The 23164-nt window shown below is 44.0% G+C and overlaps 1 protein-coding gene and 1 long non-coding RNA gene across 21 annotated transcripts in view; one reads left to right on the plus strand and one right to left on the minus strand.

Moving 5' to 3' along the window:
* FGGY (FGGY carbohydrate kinase domain containing) overlaps positions 1–23164 on the minus strand; it is a 400333-nt gene that overhangs the window by 127754 nt on the left and 249415 nt on the right. For all 18 annotated transcript variants that reach the window (XR_003208181.2, XM_025871735.2, XM_073896657.1 and 15 more), the window contains one exon: positions 2639–2746. Coding sequence is in view for 17 of the 18 variants with exons in the window: in XM_025871735.2 (XP_025727520.2) it covers positions 2639–2746 (108 nt within the window). In the remaining variant the exon portion in view is untranslated. The remainder of the gene's footprint in view (positions 1–2638; positions 2747–23164) is intronic.
* Positions 1–23164, plus strand: part of LOC141373438 (uncharacterized) — a 41960-nt gene that overhangs the window by 6175 nt on the left and 12621 nt on the right. Inside the window, exons 2-3 of one of the 3 annotated variants that reach the window (XR_012379461.1) lie at positions 70–233; positions 3195–3378. This is a non-coding gene — a long non-coding RNA (uncharacterized lncRNA). Of the gene's footprint in view, positions 1–69; positions 234–3194; positions 3379–23164 lie in introns of those variants that run through there. The other 2 variants (XR_012379462.1, XR_012379460.1) reach the window with 2 other exon arrangements.

Here is a 23164-nt window from a genome sequence, read left to right on the forward strand (position 1 = left end):
CCGTGTGGTCTTCTTAGCTTCTCTAGCACTGGGTTCTTGCGGACCAACCAGATATTCTTTCTTTTATAGGCACTGTCTACAAGACAACCAGCTCCTCAAAACCAGGGCCTGATGGAGGTCTTGCTCTTTGAATGCATTCTGCAGCCTGGCACAAAAGGAAGGGCACAGAACATGGGCTTCAAAGCCAGCCAGCCACCTATGCTTCCACCAACTTTGAAAGAGAACTTGAGGCAGTAAGTATAAAACAGCCACATACTAAGAAATGGAAACAATAGGGATTTGCATCCAGAGCCAGCCTTGGATCTGATCGGTTATCATTTGGTTGAACATTTGGAAGAGCTGGTATGGGAATGAGACCACAAACAGACGATGTGAGATTGGCTAACTGAGCCTAGGTCTCCCCTTCTCTTGCCTTCCACATGCAATCCTTCCAAGGCTTGCCGATCTCCTGACCTCAGTTGTCAGTTATCACTGCCCTTGTCCTCATTCAAGCCCCCATGGCTTTCTGTCTGTGGACTAACGGACTAAAACTGGTCTCCCCACCTTCAGCCGTGTGCCTTCAGGCCTTCTTCCTCATGGCTGCTAGCCAGAGTTTGTACAACTGAGATCTAAACATGTGCATCCACTCTTCCAACCTTGCACTGCTTCCCCTTGGTCTACCAGACAGAGATCAGTTCCTTAGCATGTTCTCCAGGGACTTCTTATGATGTGGTCCCTACCCCCTTTTCTAACTTTTATTGTCAGTTATTCTTCTAAGAACAGTTTATGCCACAGCTGAGATGCTGGACTATGTGCCATCACCTCAAATATGCCTTGTTATTTGTCACTCCCATATCTTTGTTCCTATGCCAGTTCTCCTGCCTAGAGGAGTATCTCTACCCTTCTTTGCCTGGTTGGTCTCTATTTACCTTTTAAGACTCAACATAACTGCTTTCTCCCCTGCAAAATGTTTTTTTAACCTAGCTTAATGCCAGCTCTGTGCTTTGTCCCTCTGGTACAGTACTCATCTCACTTCTATGGGTCCTCTATCTTCCCTATTAGACAACCCCATGAATTCATCAAATTTTTATCAACTACCTCCTATGAACCAGGCACTGAGCTGGATGCAAAAAAAAGTAGGATATGGCCCTTACCTTTAAGGAGCTCACAGATTTCTGGAAATGGCAAATTAGTAAACCAATAAGAATATAGAATATTATAAGTAGAGTTGTGTCTTAAAGGACAAGTAAAATTATCTAAGTGATAAAGAGCTCTCTGAGCAGGGAAAGAAACACATCCAAAGGCATAGAAGAGTAGAATAACATAAGTCATGGGGCGCCTGGGTGGCTCAGTCGTTAAGCGTCTGCCTTCAGCTCAGGTCATGATCCCAGGGTCCTGGGATCGAGTCCTGCATCGGGCTCCCTGCTCCGCAGGAAGCCTGCTTCTCCCTCTCCCACTCCGCCTGCTTGTGTTCCTGCTCTTGCTATCTCTCTCTCTGTCGAATAAATAAAATCTTTAAAAAAAAAATCAATATTTAAAAAAAAAAGAATAACATAAGTCATGGGGAAGCTGTGGGTAGGGTAATCTAGCCTCAGTGACAAGTACATGTGTGGGACTGAGGGGATGGACCATGAGAGGTATGACGTGCCCAGAAAACTATCTGAATGATGTCCTCAAGGCTATGGAGAACCACTAAAGGATTTCAGCTGGTGACTTACATGGTCCTTTTTACAAAGGAGAATATCACTTTCACTGCCATGGGAAAAAAAAGGATTTTTGTGTGAAAGATAGGTGACAAGACGGGTTAGTCATCATTGCCTGGACCAACATTTATTCCTTTGGCAAATGCATGCTGCCTATGCACCATATGTTGACAAAGCTAAGTTTTCTGATTTAGGAACCTGCAAATCTTCCAGATCCTGGGTATATGGGTAGTGTGACAAAATGGGCTGGTCAAGGCTATAAAAACATTTGGAAAACAGTGTGGAGATGCCTCAGAAAATTAAAAATAGAGCTACCGTATGACCCAGCAATTGCACTCCTGGGTATTTACCCCAAAAACACAGATGTAGTGAAAAGAAGGGCCATATGCACCCCAATGTTCATAGCAGCAATGTCCGCAATAGCCAAACTGTGGAAAGAGCCGAGATGCCTTTCAACGGATGAATGGATAAAGAAGATGTGGTCCATATATACAATGGAATATTACTCAGCCATCAGAAAGGATGAATACCCAACTTTTGCATCAACACGGATGGGACTGGAGGAGATTATGCTAAGTGAAATAAGTCAAGCAGAGAAAGTCAATTATCACATGATTTCACTTACTTGTGGAACATAAAGAATAGCATGGAGGACATTAGGAGAAGGAAGGGAAAGATGGGGGCGGAAATCAGAGGGGGAGATGAACCATGAGAGACGATGGACTCTGAGAAACAAACTGAGGGTTCTAGAGGGGAGGGGGTGGGGGGATGGGTTAGCCTGGTGATGGGTATTAAGGAGGGCACATACTGCATGGAGCACTGGGTGTTATACGAAAACAATGAATCGTGGAACACTACATCAAAAACTAATGATGTACTGTATGGCGACTAATGTAACATAATAAAATTAAATTAAAAAAAAAATTCAGACCCATATTGAGAAAGTGTCAACTTACCAGTTTTCCAGTAACGCTCTGACCACCTTCATTCAGCCAGAACCCAGGGACCATGGCTGAGAAATAAGGGCCCCAGACACCTGGTACAAAAATTGGGTCTTTGCTGATCTGAAAGGAAAGAGACAATATAGATGAAAATAAGTGATGCTCAGGGCTAGAAGAAGCCTTAACCTCCTCCCATCCGGTTTCTATGACCGTGAAATTCAACTTTTCATTAAATAGTTTCTTTGGTAAGAAAGTCATTCCTTCCAAAGGAAGGCATGGCTTCATCTTTGGAGGCCTTCTTGATAAATTCATTTAGATGTCAGGGTAGCAAAAGAGATCATTTTGGAAAGAAACTAATGAGACTTTTCCTTGCTGACTCCCTCTCTGTGGTAGGCTCATTGCAAAAATGGTCCCCATTCTCCCCCCTCCGTGGATCTAACCCCTTTGCAAGGCGACTCTGCAGCTCCTCTCATTGACAGGTGGGAGTCCCCACCCCTTGAATCTGGGTCAGCTTTGTGACTTGTTTTGGTGAACAGAATGAGATGGAAGTGACACTGTGCCGGTTTTCCAGGCTTAGGCCTCAAGAGGACTGTGTGCTTCTATTCTTTCCCTTGGTTCTCTACCTTTGCCAGAAGAGCCCAGAGTAACCTGCTGGATGGAAGGACAAGCAACAGAGCTGAGTCAGCCCAAATGTAGCAAGTGACATCTCACATATAAGAGACAGACCAAACAAGATCAGCAAATCATCCTAGTCAACCAACACTAACAAGCCCAGATCACCAACTCACCCTACTAACTGGCAGACCTGTAAACAAAAATACATGTCTTGTTTTACCTCACTAAGATTGTGTGTTTGTTACCAAGCATTTCTGTGGTAGATAACTGATACATCCCCTTCCTTCTACAAACACTTACTAGTCACCGCTATTAGCATGCCATCTCCCTCTCTTGGGTGCTGGAGATAAAGAGATGAATCAGACAAAGTTTCTGTCTTCAAGCAGCTACTCATCTAGAGGGGAGCTTTACAAGTAAATAGACAAATAGGATACAGTGTGGTCCACAGGATGATAAAGAGAAAATGCAGAATGTTATGGAGGGACAGAGGGGGCAAGGCATGAATGGTCTGAGAGAACAGGATATAGATGTAGGATTGAGCCAGGCATGCTAGGTCAAGGGAATGGCTTGAACAAAGCCTGTAGGAGAGGGAGAGGTGCTCTTAGGATTTAAGACACTATGTTCCACAGAAGTCCTTTCAGGTCTTAGGAGAATATACCAAAACATGAGCCAGGACAGACAAGGAAGGACCATGTGTTCACTCATCTGGAATGGCACATGCTTCTCATCCATCTAGTAGGGATGCATGCTGAAGTCATATTTCTGGTTGTGGAGAGGTGTAGTTAGAGGGTGGGGAGGAAAAGGGAGTGAAGCATACCAGGTCTACTCCCACATGTCTTCTGGACAGGTAGCAAATCTACTCATTCATTTATCCTACAAATATTTATTCAGTCCTTATTATATACTTGGTACTATGTCACATCCTGGGGATACAGAATTGAACTGAATATTCATGATTTCTACCCTCATGAAATTTGTAGCCCAGCATTTTAGCACAGGAACAAGCTTTCTTTAAAGGTCTTGACCCGCGCTATTCCAGTTCCCTTTTCACTAAACTAGTGAGTCCTCAAATCAGTGGGATTTCCAACCTTCAAATATGAAGAAAGTGAGGGAACTACACAACATTGTCAACTTTAAATTTTGTGAAATAAAGATAATCTATAAAAAGGGACATTTAGCACCTAAAATAGGAATAATGTCAGGGAAAAAGGAAAGACTTTTACAAGAAAAGACAATTTGGCTTACAATGACATATTCACTCATTTCCTTATTGGTTTAACAGATGTTTCCTGAACTCCCTATGTGGTATAAGCCTGTGCCAGGCACTGGCAACGAATGTGAAATAAAACAGCATGGTCCCTTCCCTCATGAAGTATTCTGTCTTGAGATGGGGTCAGATGGGAGTGGCTAATCCTTCAAGTTTGGCCAGGAATCTCCTAGGTTTCGCAGTCAAGATCTTGTGTCCTAGAAAACCCTTCAGTCCTGGGCAAATGGGACAAAGCACTGGGCACCCTCAGATAGATATTAGTTATATCATTGCACAGATGTGTAATTATAAACTGTGATAAATAAATGAATGAAAATCAAAGGTACTATAAGGGCAAATAAGTGAGGTGCCCAATTTAGTCTAGGGGTCTCAGAAGGCTTTTTTCAGGAGGCAATATTTGAATTAAGATGTAAACCACACACAGAAGTCACTCAGTAGGTGTGAGGGCATGTGTGTGTGTAAGTGTGTGTTTGTGTATGTGTGTATGATATGGAGACGGTTCCCACCAGAAGGAGCACACACTAAATGGTCTTCGTTTTCGTCACTTTGTCTTTGCCCATGAAAATTTATCACATGCCAGGCCTAGACACTACTCATCCCAGAGTGGCTTTGGGGTGAATAAGAAAGCTCATGTTCACAACCACTTAGGACCCAGTGTTTGGGCAGGTACATGGATAACTGCCAAAGTCAAGTCATCTCTTATGCCCTGCACCCCTTCCCTTCCAGAACTCTTAGCCCCGTTTCAAAGATTAGTCTCAGTGAGCTTGTTATATAAGACATCCACAGTCACACAGTAACCACCCAAGGTAGGATTTGAACCCAGGCAGATGTTGGACTCAAATCATATGGCACGTTTTATTCTTAACTTTTGATACATAAATTGCTTTGGAAGGTTATGCATCAGCCCCCCACCTCCAGCCCATCTCACAATTTATTTAAACTTCTTCCAAGTCAGCTGTGGCAGAGCTTCACTGGAAGATGAGGGTCTGCTGCTCAGAAATGTCAGATGAAGGCTTTGCCTGGCTCTGGCCAGGGAGAGAGTTTTGAGCTGATTCCTGTTTGTGCTCACTCGTTTGAAATGGCACATGCTTCTCATCAGACATCAGAGTAAAGCAAGGAAACCAACACACAGAAATATGTTTCCCAGAGCATTTCCAATCACTTCTAAACCCGGTGCTCTTAGAGAAAACAAGTAATAGTTTATTTTGACAGAGAGAGAGAGAGAGAGGCACATCTGTATGTTTCTGTGTGCTTTACATCTTTGCAATAAACCTAAATATTTAAAGGTATTTTTGTGAAAGCTCTTTCCCATGCTGATGGCTATCTTGGCCTGGAGGCTGCTCTGTTACCCAAAGAAGGGAGTTCTTTTTATTCCATTGATAACAATTGTCTGTACAGGACGTTGATTTCTCGTCATGGTGGTGCTGTTGGCAACAATAGTCAAGATTGACTGGGTACTTACTAAAGGCCTTATTCCAAGCATATTATAGGAATTAAACCACGTAACCCTCATAAAAACCCTGAGGGAAGATTCCACCACTATTCCTATTATATAGATGTATAAACTAAAGCAGAGAGAGTTTAATTCCATGTCCAAGGTTATAAAAATGCAAAGCAGCCAGGCACCACACTCTGCAGGTTCTAAATTTGTCTCTGCCAAAGTATGGTCTTATTTTTAGGCTACCACTGCTTCTTTGAATCCTTCTTTGGCTCCCAAGGGCAGAAAGCAAGGGCCATCACAGCCAGCGCAGACTCATTCAAATGGAACAAACCTTCTGGCCCTGATAACAAGTTAGGGAATCTGCATTTCTAAAAAGCTTTTGGAAAATTTTCCCCTATAGGCTTGTGAGGAGCGGACAGAGTTGAGTGTGGGTTGAGTCAGAGACCTATCTCTTTCGGCCTGCGGGATTCCAGCCAGGTGATCTCACACAAGCTCATCTTTCTGGGCCTCAGTTCCCTCAGTTCAAAACGGGGAGGATCAATACGAATGTTGGGGGACTTTGGTGAGGATGGAATAAGCCGCCAACTACAAACAGCTTATTATATGTTCAACACCAAACACGCGTTGGTTCTCCTTGAAATGAAGCTTGTGGTGGAACAGTCAGGGGACAGGACTGAACGACCACAGCCAAAAGTAATTACGACTCGGTAAGAAGGTCTCTAGATTTGCCCGTGGTCTAATTTAGTCAGTATTCTTAACAATGAAGTAGACCATGATACAGAAGTAAAACTTATTGTATTTTCAGACAGTATAAACGTGGGAGGATATCATGCTCCATATGATGGAGCATGTCCAAATCAAGATTCAAAATTACTTCCAAGAGCTAGAACATTAAGCAAAATACAAGAAACGCGTTAACATTTGTTGAATCGTATGGTTAAACCTTCATACTTAAAAGGTACTGGAAATATTCTCTTCCATAATACTCCTTCTCACGGGTGGTGGCACAAGAGGATTTAAATTGGTAAGGTTTAAACATCATGTAGACATGTGCTATAGTCTTTAATTATGTGTGATATAAATAAAATAAAGTTATAGAAAACTGCAATAAAACAAAACATTTGGTTGCACACCATATGCCAGGCACCGAGATCAGCATCAAGCCTATAAAAATAATAAAGTAAAATAATAACAATAATAATTACTAATAAGGCATGGCCCCTTTCCTCAAAGGGCTCCTCATTTGACCAGGCCGACAAATGGCAGAAATTACAACAAAGCGTGAGAGGTGCTATAGTCAGGTAGGGGAGAAGTGTGGCAGAAACCCAAGCTTTCCAGAGATGGCCACATGTGAGCTAGGCCTGAAGGAAACAACTGTTTCCAGGCTGGGCTCACACTCATGAAGCTGCACAGCCATTTTGGTTTTCATGAAGGCTTACAGTTCTGAATTCTACTTTAACTAAAAGGTCATAAGGTTTGAAGGATAGGTGTATTTTTGCAACAATAGACTCTAGTGCTCGTCAAAAATTCAATTTTTTAAAAAGCCATGGCTTTTGAAAAGGAAAAAGTTCTCAGTGAAACCACCCTCTAAGTCAGGCAATGATAGTAAGAAATAATCACACAGAAATAAGAATAATAATAAGAAATAATAAAAGAGTAATTGCTAACAGTTAACTGCGGGCTTATAAAATGCCAAATACCCTTCTAGACTCTTTACAGACGTTCTGTCATTTAATACTCATGACAACCGAATGAAATAGGTCCTATTATTATACTCACCCCAAAATGAGGAAATCTAAATTGAAGGAGGTCAGAGAGCTAATATATAAAAGAGTAACTTCAGATCCAAACAAGATCCAAGCTATGAACTTATTTCCCTCTGCAGACCCTATTTTCCTCATCTATAAAATAAATAGGTTGGACTAGAAAGTTTAATAACTCCTTTGTCTTCGAGATTATCTAAGATTCCATGAAGTTGAGTCATTCTTCCCCAGCTGGCCAATGAGAATTCTCCAGCAGGCTATTTCAACACAGACACTGCCCCGTGGCTCAGGGGATCCCGCTGGGTGGCCTCCTGGGGCTTCTCGAAGTCCCAACTTTGCCCAGCCACCCCTGTGACCGTGGCCTAGATTATCAGGGGCCTTTCTTGACGATCAACTCCATGAATTGCATTTAATGGCTACTATCCATAATATCCGACATTCACTGAGCAAATACTCAGCAAATATTTCTTGGATACACATGGAGTTCAAACTATTGCTTCAAACATGCAAAGATACAGAAAGATGGGCACCAGAGCCCTGTATCCACCTGCAGTTTGTAATCTAGTAGGAATTAAGGCGCACAATGGGCTGGGGTAACTCAGGTATCAAGTGATTTGTAACTTTATATTTGTATTCAAATGTGCAATTACCCTGATAGTTTGTGGAGTCGAACAAGCACGGCCCATTTGATAACCGAAGACAAAGGCGTGAGGAGGGTGGGCAAACTACCCAGGATCACATGGATGAGAAAGGGCCGAGCAGGGAGCAGAAGCCTCCCTCCATTTGCTCCTGCCTCTTTGCACGTCCTTGCCCAAGCTGGCTCCATGAGTGGGTGCCACTGGCTACGTTTCAGCGGAGGCTACGCTCTCGTCAGCTGAGGTTCCCTGCAGTGCTAAAGCCCGAGCGCCTGCTCACACCTCTTGCTGGGACAGATGACTGGGCTCGGAGCAGGGAGCCACTCCAGCAATTTCCGTCCTGCCCGGCCCCCACCCCATCATGCTGGGGTTGGCCGAAACCTCTGGCAGGGGCAGCAGGCAGGCTCCAGGCGCCAGTGGTGCTGGGAGGGAGCAGGAGGTTTTGTTCTGAGCGCCTCCAGCCAGGTTGGGAATTTTAGAGGGTAGCCACAGGCATGTGTGGGGCTGAGTATTTCCGTGGTGGCTCATGTCTCCCTCCAAACGGACCGTGCTATCGTCTTACTAGGAAAAAAACCATTTACACACATTCCAGCCAACTCCCAGCTCACTCCACAGTACAAAAAAGAGCACAGAGAATTTGGTTTTTGAATGGGGCTCTTAGCCTTGACCTCTATTTCTGTACTTCTCAGATTAAGCTGTAATGAGTTGGGTGCCCCTCCTGCGAAATAGTGAGGAGACACCTCTTATCTCAAAGACAGTGAACATGATTTAGTAATGTGAGCACAGACGTTGGGAGTTAGACAAATCTGAGTTTCGATTCTGGCCAGGCTGTTTATTAGCCATGTGCCTTTGAATCTGTCTGAGACTCAGTTTCCTCATTTATAACTGGGATAATCTCACCTCCCACAGAGTTCTGTGTGAGTCCTAAGTGGTATAATGTGTATAAAAATCTTAGGACATAATATGCTCTCAAGAAATGTGAAACAACAGATGGCTTAACTCTACTCCTTTTTGGGACAGTGGAAAGATCTGGAGTCCAAAGTCCTGGGTTCCGGTCTAGGCTCTACCCTTCTTAGTTCTGTCCCTTTGGGAGTTTCTCCTTCCTCATCCCTCCTGTATTCACACCGTGTTTGTCTCGTTCACCACATCTCATGGGGTCAGCCCAACCCTCCCACGGGTGCGATGGCAATTTTTATGCTGTTGAGACCCAAATTGTTCTCCCAAACTCAGGCCTTGTTCGAGTTCCATATTGGACACCTGACCTGGATGTCTAATCAATGTATCCAAAATAGAACTCGCCATCCTTCCTCCCAGAGCTGCTCTTGTGCTGGGGTCCCTGTCTGCCTATCTATCCAACCATTAGGATACCATTCCTAACCTTAGGATGCAGTCGTCTTTTGCCTCTGCCCCACAACAGGCCCTATACACTGTCAACTCTATTTTTTAAACAAAGCTTGTTTCTCCCCATTGCCCCGTTAGTCCACTCCTTTATTATCTCTCGCTTGGGTTATTGCAAGAGTAATTAAGCTGGTTTCCCTGTCTCAAATACTGTCCTTCTCCTGCACCCCCAAAAACCCTGCTCAGAGAATCCAACTTCCTTACCTCCAATACAATGATCCTTCTAACACACAAACCTAATTATAATTATCTCATTCCCTTACATGCTTTAGGAGTTCCCCCATGACATATGAGACTTTTCTGACCTGGCTTTTATCTATGTGTCTCACCTTATCACACATGGTACCATTTCCTCACTGTTTGTTCCATCATTTTTACTCCAAGAAGCCCATCATAGCCTAGAAATTCCCCCAAGTGAGCCATTTTCTTTCTCATCTCTATGTCTTCATAAATTCTCCTCTGTCTTAAAGGCATTCCTTCTGACCTCCCCCTGACTAACTCTTCCATGTCCTTTTATAGGATTTAGCTCAATATTATCTGCTCTGGGAAGCTTTTCTAAACCCTGACTGGCTGAGTTGCTTCTTCTTACATCTTCCTTAACCCTCTGTACTTCTATACTGTAGGCTGACACAATATACGTTACGTGTATACACAGTCTATTGTGTATATTACATACGTGCATGTGTATATACTTGTACCTATAAATCGTATGTAATGTGTATTTAGTATGTAATATGCATATAAAATGCTTTATAAACTAAATCACACAATGCAGCACATGGCTGAAATTATCAACAATGTCACAGATATTCAGAGCAATAATAGCATAGGACATGTGTTCCATCACCCATAAGTGGCACAGAGTTAATAAAGCTCAGGCTTGCCAAATTTTCCTCTTCTCTGGTTGGAGGTTTCTGAAAGGTTAAGAGTCCTCCAGTAGAGAGTATGCCCTTCCTAGAAATCCAATCCCCTTATTTCAGTTTGAGCAAAACAAGAACACATGAAACCTGTCCACAGATATCTCCTGGGGCTTAGCAGTTTGAGCAGGCAGGGAGGGCACTGAACGGGTTTGTCACCCAACCAAACAGTCCCCAAATTTGGGATGGAGGGAGGCAGCCAAATGTTGCTTGCAATGTCCTGAGTTATTTGCCAACTATTTTGGACTCCCTAAACCCCGAATTCCTTATTCTTCATCATTTTGAAACCCATATGTGATCACAATAGAAATTTAATCCATATGTTTCTCATTCACATACACTTAAAACACACCCAAAGTTGCTTTGCAAGAGACGGAGTAGCCAAGAAAACTTTGAGGCCTGCCTAAAATTTCCCCCAATTTTCTCTCCCTTGCAGATAAGAAGCTACACTTGGGCCTCCTCTATACAGGCTCCAGTGAGCTCAGACGAGCTTTCAGCTTTGAAAGCTCCAAAAGCTGTGTGACCCCAAAGATGTAAAAATCATAGCTTGCATCTTTTTCACAGCCTAAACAATCTGTGGTGGGTAAACAGTTCCTGGTCTCTTCTGTGGATCCCATGAGTAAGGGAGGAGGGGCTGGAGGTGTGGGTGGGGGAAGGGGAGGCGGCGAGCAAGAGAAGAGAGGGTGTCCTTTCTGTGTGCTGGTCACCAGATGGATTCTTAGCTCTGCTTCAATGTCACATAGTGAGCTGGACTTTCAGGGTCAGAACCATATCTTCTATTTCTGCCACATCCCCAGGAATGAGCATAGGACTAATTGAGTGCTTCTCAAATATGACCCAACCAATGTCCTCCTTTGATTCTAAGTCAGCTGTTAGGAAAAGCAGCTCTCCCTTACACACTTCAGTTAAAAAAATGCCTAGGGCAGCCTTTAGAGCTGAGGCTGATCAGCAGGTGCAGACGAGGATGACACAGCCTTTTCCCTGTAACAAGCACATGGCACCCGAACGCACAGCACCTCTGTCAGATATCCTCTGATTTCCGACTGCTAAACTGTGGACAATTTCTCTTCCTGCCCAGCTCCTGATCGCCTTCTGAGTTTCCCTTGTTATGACCTTTTGCTTTGATACCAGTGTCTAGTCTCAGATATCGTCTCATAAATCTGACCACAGATTTAGAGATTGGTCTGACTCTCAATGTTTAGTCCTAACTTGCTGTATGACATCGGTCCTCGGGGTGTTCATCTGAAAAATGGGGCAGATAGGACCTCTTTTATAGACTTGTAAAGATTAAATGTGGCACAGTCTATTATAGGCCTTGGTACAGTGCCTGGTACATTCAGTAACCCAGGGAACTGGAGCCTGTCCTAATATCATCACCCCTATACTGGCCAAGGTGTTCTTCTTATTTATGGAGCGGATTACATGGAGGCATTTAATTTTAAAAAGTAAGATCTGACACCATCTTGACTAGAATTCTGAAGTAGGGAACAGGGTTTGTATTGGCTCTAGAGAAGAGCAAGATACAAATCAACATGATCATTCAGATGGATTCATTTCTGTTTGAAAGACATGTCACTAGGAACAAATGCACCTGAGACATACCCTGTTAACAGCATACGGTGTAAAGGCAAAGAGAATCTTGGCTGAATTATATCGGGGACTCCTTTGAAAAAAGTCAGAATTGCTGAGCATATGCATCAATCCCTGCCTTTTGGAAGCGATCTCCAAAAGAACACACTCCTGTCTTCTCAGGTTCAGCTCAGGGGATTTGGGACATGTCCATACAAGTCTGGACCTGAAGGATCCAGATCTTCAGAACTCTCTCTGCACTTGTGGCCTAAAACAAGAGAAGGCTAAAGTGGCCAGGCAAAGAGAACTAAAAGCTGTGCATAGACGCTTTTGTAGTTCCCTGACTGAAGGACTGCGAAAGTATTAGAAACCGACAAGTGGCTATCGAGTATTAATTAGGGTGAAGGACTTCATCCCTCACATCTTCTCTATAACAAAGCAGACTGCAAGAGCATTAAAAAATAGTGATGGTTAGTTGGGAGGTCAGGAGAAAGATGGAGAGAGGGAGTGGGAACCCCATGTACTTGGGTTGCCTAAGAGGTCATGAGAGACAGCACATAAGTAGCACACAGACCAGAATGTCCATGTCAGACAGCGATCCACCACTGGGCCAGGCCTCAGAACCCGTCCCAGGCCAGCGCGCAGGGAGCTGCCGCCGTCAGCTGCAGAGCCGTCTGTGCGGACCTTCTCTCACCCCACATGGGGCACTGGTATAGCCATTTCCCCAACCCGAGATGCTGGGCAAGCCCGTGTCCTCCAGGTTCCATGGGAACCGAGCTTCAGGGACACTAGGCTAAGCTCCCAGACTCGTCAAGAGGTCAGAACCAGCTTTTAGACTCAAATCTGACTCAAGAGTCCACAGGCTTCCTGAGACACCTTTTTTTTTTTTTTTCCTTTTTAAAGAGAAAAAAGGCTGTAAACAGGAGAGGCATGGACAGAGCAGGCAGACATCAGGTGAAGAAGACACCATCTTCAACATCTGGTCTGGGGCCAGCCCAGCACCCCTTGTGCCCTGAGTGGAAGATGTCCCTCAGAAAGTCAATGGACATGATGAGGTTTTCCTACATCGAAGAGGGAGAGAGAGAGAGAAAAAAAAAATCACACATTCCAGTGGTATCTTTCGCCTCTTCTCCATATTCAACAGCAGTTCTTTGAGAATGCTAAGTGACTCTCATGTTAAAGAAGAAAAAAAGAAAAAGGAGAGACTTAAAAATTGCTTCCCTATTTGAATGAGTTCATATGAAAGGGAAATGGTCCAGAGAGGTAGGGAGACTCAAGGAAGAAAGGGCACTGAGAGGGAAAGCGGATCCTGGGGGGTTTGCCCTCTCTCTGTACTCTATAAAAGACCATGCTAATAAGTAAGATATGTAAACACTGCGGAACCATCAGAAACAAATGAAAAGGAAGGCTTGAGAGGAATAGTGTTCAGCTGGGGCCCAGGCCCAGGAGGCAGCTTTTGTTATGAATAGATCATCTGCATGTGAAACAGACCTGATTTTAACCCTTGGCGGAGGCTACCCAGTGTCTAAGAATGTATCGGGCCCATCTGGACTTCCTTAGAGAAAAGGAGAAAAAAAGGGGGTAACAGGGAAGAAAAAAGGGGGAAAAACAGCTATCTGTGAAATGCTATGACATGATGTAGGGCAGGGTTACAGTTCTGTGAGTGTGGTTTAAACAGTTTCTGTGTTATTAATCAGTAACACATGTAGCTCAGAAAAAACTCCAAAGGACAATTATAATGGCTTTTTTTTTTTTTAAGGCCTTTGCAGGTGAGGGGGGGGGGGGGGGGGGGGGGGGGTAAGGGAGGGAAGGCAGCTAACATTTGCCAAGCACCTACTAGGTGCTGACTGTTTTATACACATCCTCGTGCATCATCTTCATGATAATCCAGCCATTTCCTTCAGTTTACAGATGAAGAAACAGTGACTCACAGAAGTTCAAAGATGTGTTTATGGTCATATACGTGCCAAGTGGCAGTCGAGTGATCTGAGTCACTTCTGATTCCGAAGGCCATGCTCTTCTCATACCTGGCTACTTGAAGAACCACAGAAGTCAGATGAATGTAAGGGGCCGGTAGAACCAGCCCTCCCCCTCCCTGGACATGTGAGCTGTTGCTGTGGGTTGCCAGAGAAGGCTCAGGGCAGTGCCTAAAGGTACTCTCAAGGGGCAAACCAAACCCCGTTTCTGGAGATCTGTGTGCTTCCTACGCTCCTGTCTTCCTCCCTCTCTCCACTAATCATGCAGCCATCAGAGACAAGATTAAATTAAACCGGCAACCAACACCAGCCTGGCTTCCAGGATGTGTGAATTCCAGCAGAACTCCCTGTGTTGATACCTTGTGTGTGTAGTGTAGACCAATTCGCCATTGGCCTCGCAATTTGAGAATTTGGCTCTCACCTGAGGGACAGATGCCGGAGTGAGGAGTAAGAGCTATTTGTCCACTTCACTGGCCTGCGCTCTTAGGGTGGTGACAGAGCACTCCGCCGTGGAAGGAGGAAACATCCCTGCACACCTGCCTCTGGGGGATTCAGAGAAGGTGTGGGGGGTCCATGAGGCCTGGGGGCGGGTGACAAGGCTTCCTCTAGGCTGACTAGTGCCATGGAAAGATAGAGTTTTGTTTAGTTCAGCCTGGTCAGGAATCACAACTCCACGATCCATCTCTGAGACCCTGACAGATGCCAGTTTCCTCCAGTGTCAAAGGCACACAAGAACATTCACCTTCCAAGATGTTCAGAAAGAATAGAGCCAATGCAGAGAAAGCCTTGACATGCCGCCTGTCCACAGTAAATAATCAACAAGTAAGAGCTGATTATTTAACTTTCTCTACTCTCATTTTTTTTTAAAGCCAGGAAATGTTTAATCTCTTTTTTTCTGAGTTCAGAGTACAGACTGGTCTGGCTAATCCTGGTAAGGTGCAAACAACAGCAGTGCCAGTAGAGGGTGGGAATAGCTGGAGACAGAGTGAGTTTTAGGTGGAAGAAATCTGGGTCTCATTTTTCATGCCAGACCAAGAGGATTGTTTGGATCTCGGTTTGGGTTCCTAGTGGGTTCATGGTAAAAAAGCCATCTACTGTTTACACTTGAGGCATTTCTGTTAATTGAGGCTCTGTACTCATCTGTCAAGAGTTTACATAATAGCTGCCTTCTGCGGGGGCAGGGCTATTAACTGAGATCATGCATGCCAACCACCTGGTATGGTTTCCCCACACATAGTAGGTGCCTAGTATGGGTAATGGCGGGGGGGAGGGGGGGCTCATGAAGCATCTGCTGAGAATCAAGATTCTCCAGAACAGAGACAGTTCATGCATTTCTTCAGCAAACATTTAACTGAGCACCTACTATGGGGGTCAGGTTCTGGGGAAACAGAGATGAAAAGATACTGTCTTTGTCCTAGTTTTCAATGTAGTTAGGGTATGTGACAGTTAATCTACGAAAAAGGTCTAAGTTCTTAGTACAATGGCTTGAAGAGAGTGCTATGGTTTGGCTGGAATGTAGAATTTACAGTAATAATGAGAAAAATCCCACACATGTCATGTTGCCATATACCGTGAGCAAAGGACTATGGTAGTGGCTTTACGTGCACTATCTCATTTAATAATTATTACAGGCCTGTAAAGACAGGTATCGGTATCTCCATTTTACAGATGCAGGAACTGAGGCTTACGGGGGTCATATAACTTGCTCAAGGTAAGGCTTCCATGGAGCAGGAGATAAAAAAAAAAAAATCAAACCTATGAGTCGGAGGACAGGCGGAGGACAGATCATGAAAGGTTCTTTCATGACAGGCTAAATAGCTGGAACTCTTCTCTTGAAGGCAATGGGGAAATAATCCCAATTTGTGTTTTGGTTACTTTGTAGCTAGAAGCCCACACACCCACCGCTGTCCCCTCCCAAGCACGTATTCAGGATTACCAAAGGCTGGACTTACACAGTGGTTCGTTTCAGTTTGTTCTGATTCACAACTGAATGCATAATGAACGATAATCACCTGTTATGTTGCCCAAAAGTTTGTGGTCACAGGCTACGTAACTCTTCCACACAGAACTAGGCCTTCCCTGGCCCTACAGAGCCTCCGAGCTCCAGATCAGCTTCATGGTGTGGAAGTATGTGTGGTTTCTTCTGTTTTGCTAAGTCAACAGTTCCAGGCAGGGGAGAAGAGGCTTTGCCTCAAAATCTGTTTCTCCAAAAGCCCTTCACTGCCTCACCTCATTCTATCCATCTCCTCTTTTCCAGTTCACCCTCCCCACAGCCTTCAGACCCTCCATGCTTTAAATGGCCCCAAACTGCTATCTTGACCTTGGACTTTTAAACCACCTGATCTGCCAATACATAAATGGTGATCCCGGGACATCGCAAAGGGGCAGGGGGCAACTGTCAGCCACTTCAGACATGCTTCTGCCCTGATTTGGTTAAGATCTGGCCCAAGACCCTTGCTTCATCCCTCTTCCATGACATGCCTGGTCCAGAGGACTAGCATTTGAATTTAGTCTTCCAAATCCTGACTTCCCCTGATGACTTTGGCTTAAATGCACTCCACGAGCTTTCCCTACTCTGAAAGTCTTGTTGAGGATCATCACCCAGAGTTGGATTCAGATGAGGGCACCAGCCTAGTGCCCAACACCCTACAGAGGGACTCTTGCATGTGGCCAAAGGTAAAGGTACTCTTCCATAGAGGCAATACCCCATATCAAGTATGTTCCCCATTAAATATCCCCTCCTCCCAGTCCACCCAGACACCTAAGATGTCTCCATGCTACAGAGGGTTTCCAGACAGCTGTTACAATCACTAGTTCAACTAATGCTTGATATATCTAGAAAGTAAGAAAGGCCAGGGCTTTTTATTTTATTTTAATTTTTTTAAAGATTTATTTGTGCGGGGGGAGGGCAGAGGGAGAGAATCTCAAGCAGACTCCCCGCTCAGCGTCGAGCTGGACATGGGGCTCGATCTCACGATCCTGAGATCATGACTGGAGCCGAAGTCAGGAGTTGAACACTTAACCAACTGAGCCACCCATGCCCCAAAGCCATCACTGTTTAGATAAAGAGATGGAGGCCCTGAAAAATCAAATGAATCACTCAGAAAGTGTCAATGTCAAAATTAAGACTGTTCCTTTTATTTCTAAGGCCAGTAAATTCTCTGTTGGTATAGTACTGAGAATGGATGTACATGATTTCAGAGAAGTCAAAAACACCCTTATAATCCCCCCAAAGCCATCATCCTTCTGGTCTCCTATAGGATGATACACCAGAGGAGAGCCTCACTCACTTAATTTAAAGCTTTGATTTTGGTAAGAAGACAGATGTTGCACAGGGACACATCCTGTAGTCAGTTATACCACACTATAAAAAGGACATGAATGCACTTTATCTTCCTTAGCGACAGTAGAGAACGGACACATGAGATCATCAGTATTAGGTGAGAGTCTCGCCTGCATATGCCATGCCAGAACTTTCTTCAGAAGTTCTTGGTGCAACTCAACAAAAGCACTCAAACGTTAGAGATACCAGTACATAGTTGTGGCATTAAGAAATGGTGGGTTCCCTTGGATCCTCAATACTGGAAGAGTCTTCAAGAACACCTTCCAGATATCAAAAAGTTGAGCCTTCACCACCACTACATCTCCAAGACTTGTCACCCTTCACAGTGGAATCCTGCTAAGTGACTGTTACATTAAAAATTTACTGAAAGCCACTTTGTTCCAGGGACTGTACTAGACACAAGTGCTATAGAAATGAATGAGCCACAACATCTGCCCTCAAGGAATTCACAGCCATGCGAACAAGGAAGACAGACACCCAGGTAACCAACAACAAACAGGGAGGAGTATGCCCTTTGCCATAGGTATGTGCCATGGGAGCACACAGATACTCCACCTCATTTATTCTGAAACGTCTAGGAAGAGGTGATGCCTGAGCTCAGATCTGAAGGCTAAGTGGGAGTGAGACAGGAGAAGGAGGGGAGGGAAGGGCATTGCAGGCAGAGGGAGAGGAAGCAAAGGGAGAAGCAGCAGGGAGTACAGTGGAGCAGGGCTGGAGGAGAGAGAATGTGAAGAATAATTCTATGGTGAGTTGACTGGTCATCATGCGCCATGCTATGCAGATGGTCATTAGAATGCTAAGGATTTTTTTAAATTTAATTTTATTATGTTATGTCAATCACCATACATTACATCATTAGTTTTTGATGTAGTGTTCCACGATTCATTGTTTGCGTATAACAACCCAGTGCTCCATGCAGAACGTGCCCTCTTTAATACCCATCACCAGGCTAACCCATCCCCCACCCCCCTCCCCTCTAGAACCCTCAGTTTGTTTTTCAGAGTCCATCGTCTCTCATGGTTCGTCTCCCCCTCCGATTGTCCCCCCACGTAAAGGAGAAGGATAACATGTTTCGAACTGGTAGGAGCAATTTTGGCTAAGATCTTTTTCCTCTCTAGGACTCCATTGTGTCTTCTGTATTTGAGAGTATTGAGTTAGATGATCTTTACATGTTCCTTCTGGGTCTCCCATTCTGTTCATCAAATGAATGATGACAGTTAACGGGAATCTATTTCATGGTGTTATAGAGTTGGTAGCTAAACATTATAGACGGGTGCCTGAAAAAAGTGTTAAGCTCTAATGAAGGAGACAGAACACAGAATATGGCTTCAAGTGACTTGAAATCAAAGCGAGGTCTGCCACTTACCATGTGATGGGGGTAAATCCCTTATCTACTCTCTCATCTCTAACAAAGGGATAGCAATGCTTTGTAGGGAAGCTGTAAGGAATAGAGAATACCAAATATGTTAAAATATCTGGCATATAAGCAGTTACTCAGCAAATGTCCAATGACTGTATTGATGGGACTAGACAGACTGTATGTAGCTCAGTACATTCTTTCAACTTTTACTGTCTGTCTGCTACACGTAAGACCTTGAGTATGCAGAGATGAATGAGCCACAGCAGCAGCCCTTGGGAGCTCAAGGTGTAGTGGCAGGGACACACATTTAATACATTTTTATAAAGTAAAATGGGTGTAACAACAAACATATAAATGAATTGCTACAGTAACACAAAGGAAGAGGAGGCTATTTTTGCCTGGGGTCAGGGGAGAAAGCTAGGCCAAGCTTTAGAGAAGAGGTAGTGTTTACATTGGTGACCAGCAGTTCATAAATAAGCTGCTTCGGACACCGTTTAATATATCTCACTCAACACATGTTGTGAGTCATTTTATCTCGAGGCCCAATTGTGTCCAATGAAGAATTTTTCACCTGGGGATTCTAATGAAATTCCTCCTCATGCAAATGGTCTCAGGGAATAAAAAATAAGGAATAAGTTAGAAGGAGGAAAGGAAAAAAAAAGCATTAATTCATCTGTAAATTTTTAATTTTCCAAGTTCTGTCGTGAAATATTACCATGTTCTTGGCCAAAAACCTAATGGGATCTTACTAGGAAGGCACAGAGCTTAGGTGACTATCAGCCTCATCTCTCAAACCCTTTCAGGGAAGATCTAAAATGACCTATGTGATCCACAGCCCCAACTCATTTCCCCCATGTATAAACTAGAGGAAAAGTTCACCTAAGCCATTATCGAGCACCACTACGCAGTATTTGATTTTAATGGATCGGGGCGTGGCAGCGTTTTAAATAGGCCAAGTGAGAGGAAGAATTCTCACTCCCCATAGTCACGGGGAAGGACATGCAGTGGAAGAGGTGCACTTTTTCCTTAACAGTGAACAAAAGAAGCTTGAAGAAATTGATGGATGTGTCATGTGCTCTTGGACGTTTGCATGATGACGACGATGATGATGATGGAGGCGGAGGAGGAGGAGGAGGAGAAAAACAACCAGAGAAAGAGAAGGAAGGGTGGAAAATACAGGTGGCAGGGCTGCAGAATTGAAAATTCTAGATTTAGGATGCACACTGTTGCACGGAGTTCAAAGATAGCCACGTTCCAGTTCTACAATGTGAGAAGGACCTGTGGTTGCTGAGTTAGTCATCTATAAACCTAAAAATCAAGAACATGTAAGTCTGAGAGGCAGTCCCATGTAGTGGTTAAGAGCATGAACTTGATTAAAGTGAAATAGAACTGAGAGCTAGGAGTCCTGAAGAGAGAGATTAAATCTGGCTAGGGCAGGGGCACAGAGGGGGCATGGAAATGCAGCCTCAAAGGATACCCAGAATCTTAGCAGGCTCGGCTAGGGCTCAGCTATAAGGAAAAGGGGTAAAAGGAAGCTTTCTTGCCCGAAGGAATGGCATGTGGAAAGGCTAAAGCAAATAGAAAGCATTCCTTCATTCAAGAAGTATCTCTTGAATGTAAGTGTCTACTATATTCAAAGCACTGTTCAAGGGGCAAGGACATAGCTATGAAAAAACAAACTCCCACTTTCATGGAACATATGGTCATATGGAGAGTGGGGTGATAAAAACACATGAATATTCAAATATATAATACGTCAGGTCTGATAATGCTATTTAGAAAAATAAAGCAGGAGAGAGAGGTTAAGTGGTACGGTCGGGGCAAGCATTGCTATTTTAATGAAGGGTGATCTGGGTGGACCTTAATTATGAGGTTGGATTAATCAGAGACTGTAACGGAGGGAGGGAGCGAAGCATGCAGTTAGGCATGATACAAGCAGAAAGGTAAAAGCAAGTGCAGAGGCCCTGTGGCAGGGATGTGCTTCCTGTCTCATATTAGCAGTATAGCTTGAGTGGTATTAACGAGGAGAGTGAGAGAGGGAGGAAAAGTAAAGACGAGTAGATAAATGGGGAACTAGGAGTCGGATATGGGGTCAAGAGAGTCCCCCCCCCCGTTCTTTCGAAGGCAGCTATTATAGCAGGCTCTAATCTTAAATGATTAAGTAGAGAAAGAGATTTGTCAATGCAGGAGGGGGAGAATCCACAGAGCCTTGTGTATGTCCTACTCTATTAAAGGACCTTTACAGGTGGTGTACAGGACGAAAACAGCTTTATTCACTGTACTACTCCCTGTTAAACTTGTTCTGTGAACTGTTTTTCCTTGTCCTGAGATGGAATTTTAGGTGGATCGATAGTATTCCTAAACTCTTAAATAACAAACAGTCCACTGTTTACCTTCAAGCGCTAAATGTGTGCACTCTATTGTAATAATTAGAACTCCCATCTCACTGAATTAAAAATTCTCCCTCCTGTAGCAACAGTTTATTTCAGGCTTAGAAGCATACCTGGAAAAGGGGAGGGGGGCTATCCTGCTTCTCTCTTTTCTTGCTCCACCTTCTTCTCCAAGGGCTCTGCACTCCACACAGGGGGTAGGGTGCCTAGGGAAGGTCTTACTTAACTGATATGGTCGTGATTGGGCTTCCATATATGTCCTCAGGGTGGGGTGCACATCCAATATGAGCTCTCTTGTCCTGTGGTCTTGGTGATTCACTGCAGTGTCCCCCTGTGGACTCCCTCCACCTCCCCACAGTAGTATGCTTGAAGCGAGCTTGCTCTCTGTCCACTGCTCTACTCCCAACTCCCTTCCAGCCCTGGTCTTCAGGTGGTTTACCTGTCTATGGGGATCACACTGCTCCCTCAGTTGAACCTTTTGGATGGGGTCCCACTTAAGATCTGCCCAGCTGGCTCCTTCGTGCTGGACCCACACACACCTTTGCCTTGTTTTTAGTGGACATACAGCCTGTTCCCAAAAGCAGCCCTCACTTTCTGCTTACTATCTCAGATACAATAGTCAACCTCAGCCTCTTTCCTTAGTCCTCACTTTTGACTTCCTCCATCTCTATTTTATACCCCAGGGCAAATTTTGCAATCTTTTAGCAAGTCCTGCATAAGTGATCTGGTCTCTGAGGCCTCTTCCAAAAACTCCAGAGAAGGAAGACCCCTATTATAAGAACCCATTACACACAGCTGAAGCAGCGTGTGTGCTGGGAGAGGGGGTACACAGAGCTGGAGATGTCTAAACTAATTGACTTTTACTTTCTAGGCAAGATGGTGTCGTCAAAGGCTTTCTGAACAGAGTCCCAAGTTAGGAAAAGGTAATCAATTTCAAGACACTGGACATTCTAATATGAGGTGTTACATGAACTAACTTACTAAATGAAATACCCCTTTGAAACGGGAAGTACACACAGCATTAGAACCACCATCATCAAGTATTTAAAACTACTAAGAACTAAGACATTCTTACCTAACTTCCTGCCTCTTTTATGACAACCACCCTCCCTCAGTTGTTCCCCGGCATATCTGTGTATGTCCTTACTCAGATGTTCAACCCTGTCTTTTTGATGTAAACTCTAAGCCTGCCACTGTACCCAACCCGTGTCTAGTTTAATACTGGAATCATAAACTCTCTAGTCACACAATAAGACAGTCCTTAGTGAATACTTTTGACTTCATTCAGAGTAATCACTTTCATTACTCCATGGACAACATATATAAATTTAAAGACAGTGGCATGAGATGAATGGCTAACTTTAAGGAGAAAATGAAATAAGCAATTATTCTATTAAAGAGCGTATTTTATTTTTGTTCTAATTAAATCATCTTTAACCACCTGGCTTCAGTTCAAATAAATGTGAATCTCTAGGGGCAAAGTCTAATGGCCATGGGCAGAATGTTCTGGAACTGACTCACTCATTTATTCCTTCATATGTCAAATGACTAGCTGACCGTGCCAGGGACTGAGAGGAAGAAAGAATGGCAAGCACCATGAACTCAATTCATTTTATGACGGGTATGGAAAGGAGTGAGATTTTTGGCTCACTTTAAATAACAATTTGCTAACTTTAATTCATTCATCCAACAAATATGTATTATCTTCCATTCATTCATTCGTTCATTCATTCAATATTGAATGCCTAATTAGGTCCCAGGCACTGTGCCAGACACTGTGGATACCATAGCAAGTTAATGGTCATTGCCCTCATGAAGTTCACCGTGATGGAGCTCTGTGGCTATGGAATTAGGCTGCCAAATAAAA

Source organism: Callorhinus ursinus, unplaced genomic scaffold, assembly GCF_003265705.2.
Source record: "Callorhinus ursinus isolate GAN/ISIS: 27379988/994484 unplaced genomic scaffold, GSC_fseal_2.0 scaffold9, whole genome shotgun sequence".
Classification (NCBI taxonomy): domain Eukaryota; kingdom Metazoa; phylum Chordata; class Mammalia; order Carnivora; family Otariidae; genus Callorhinus; species Callorhinus ursinus.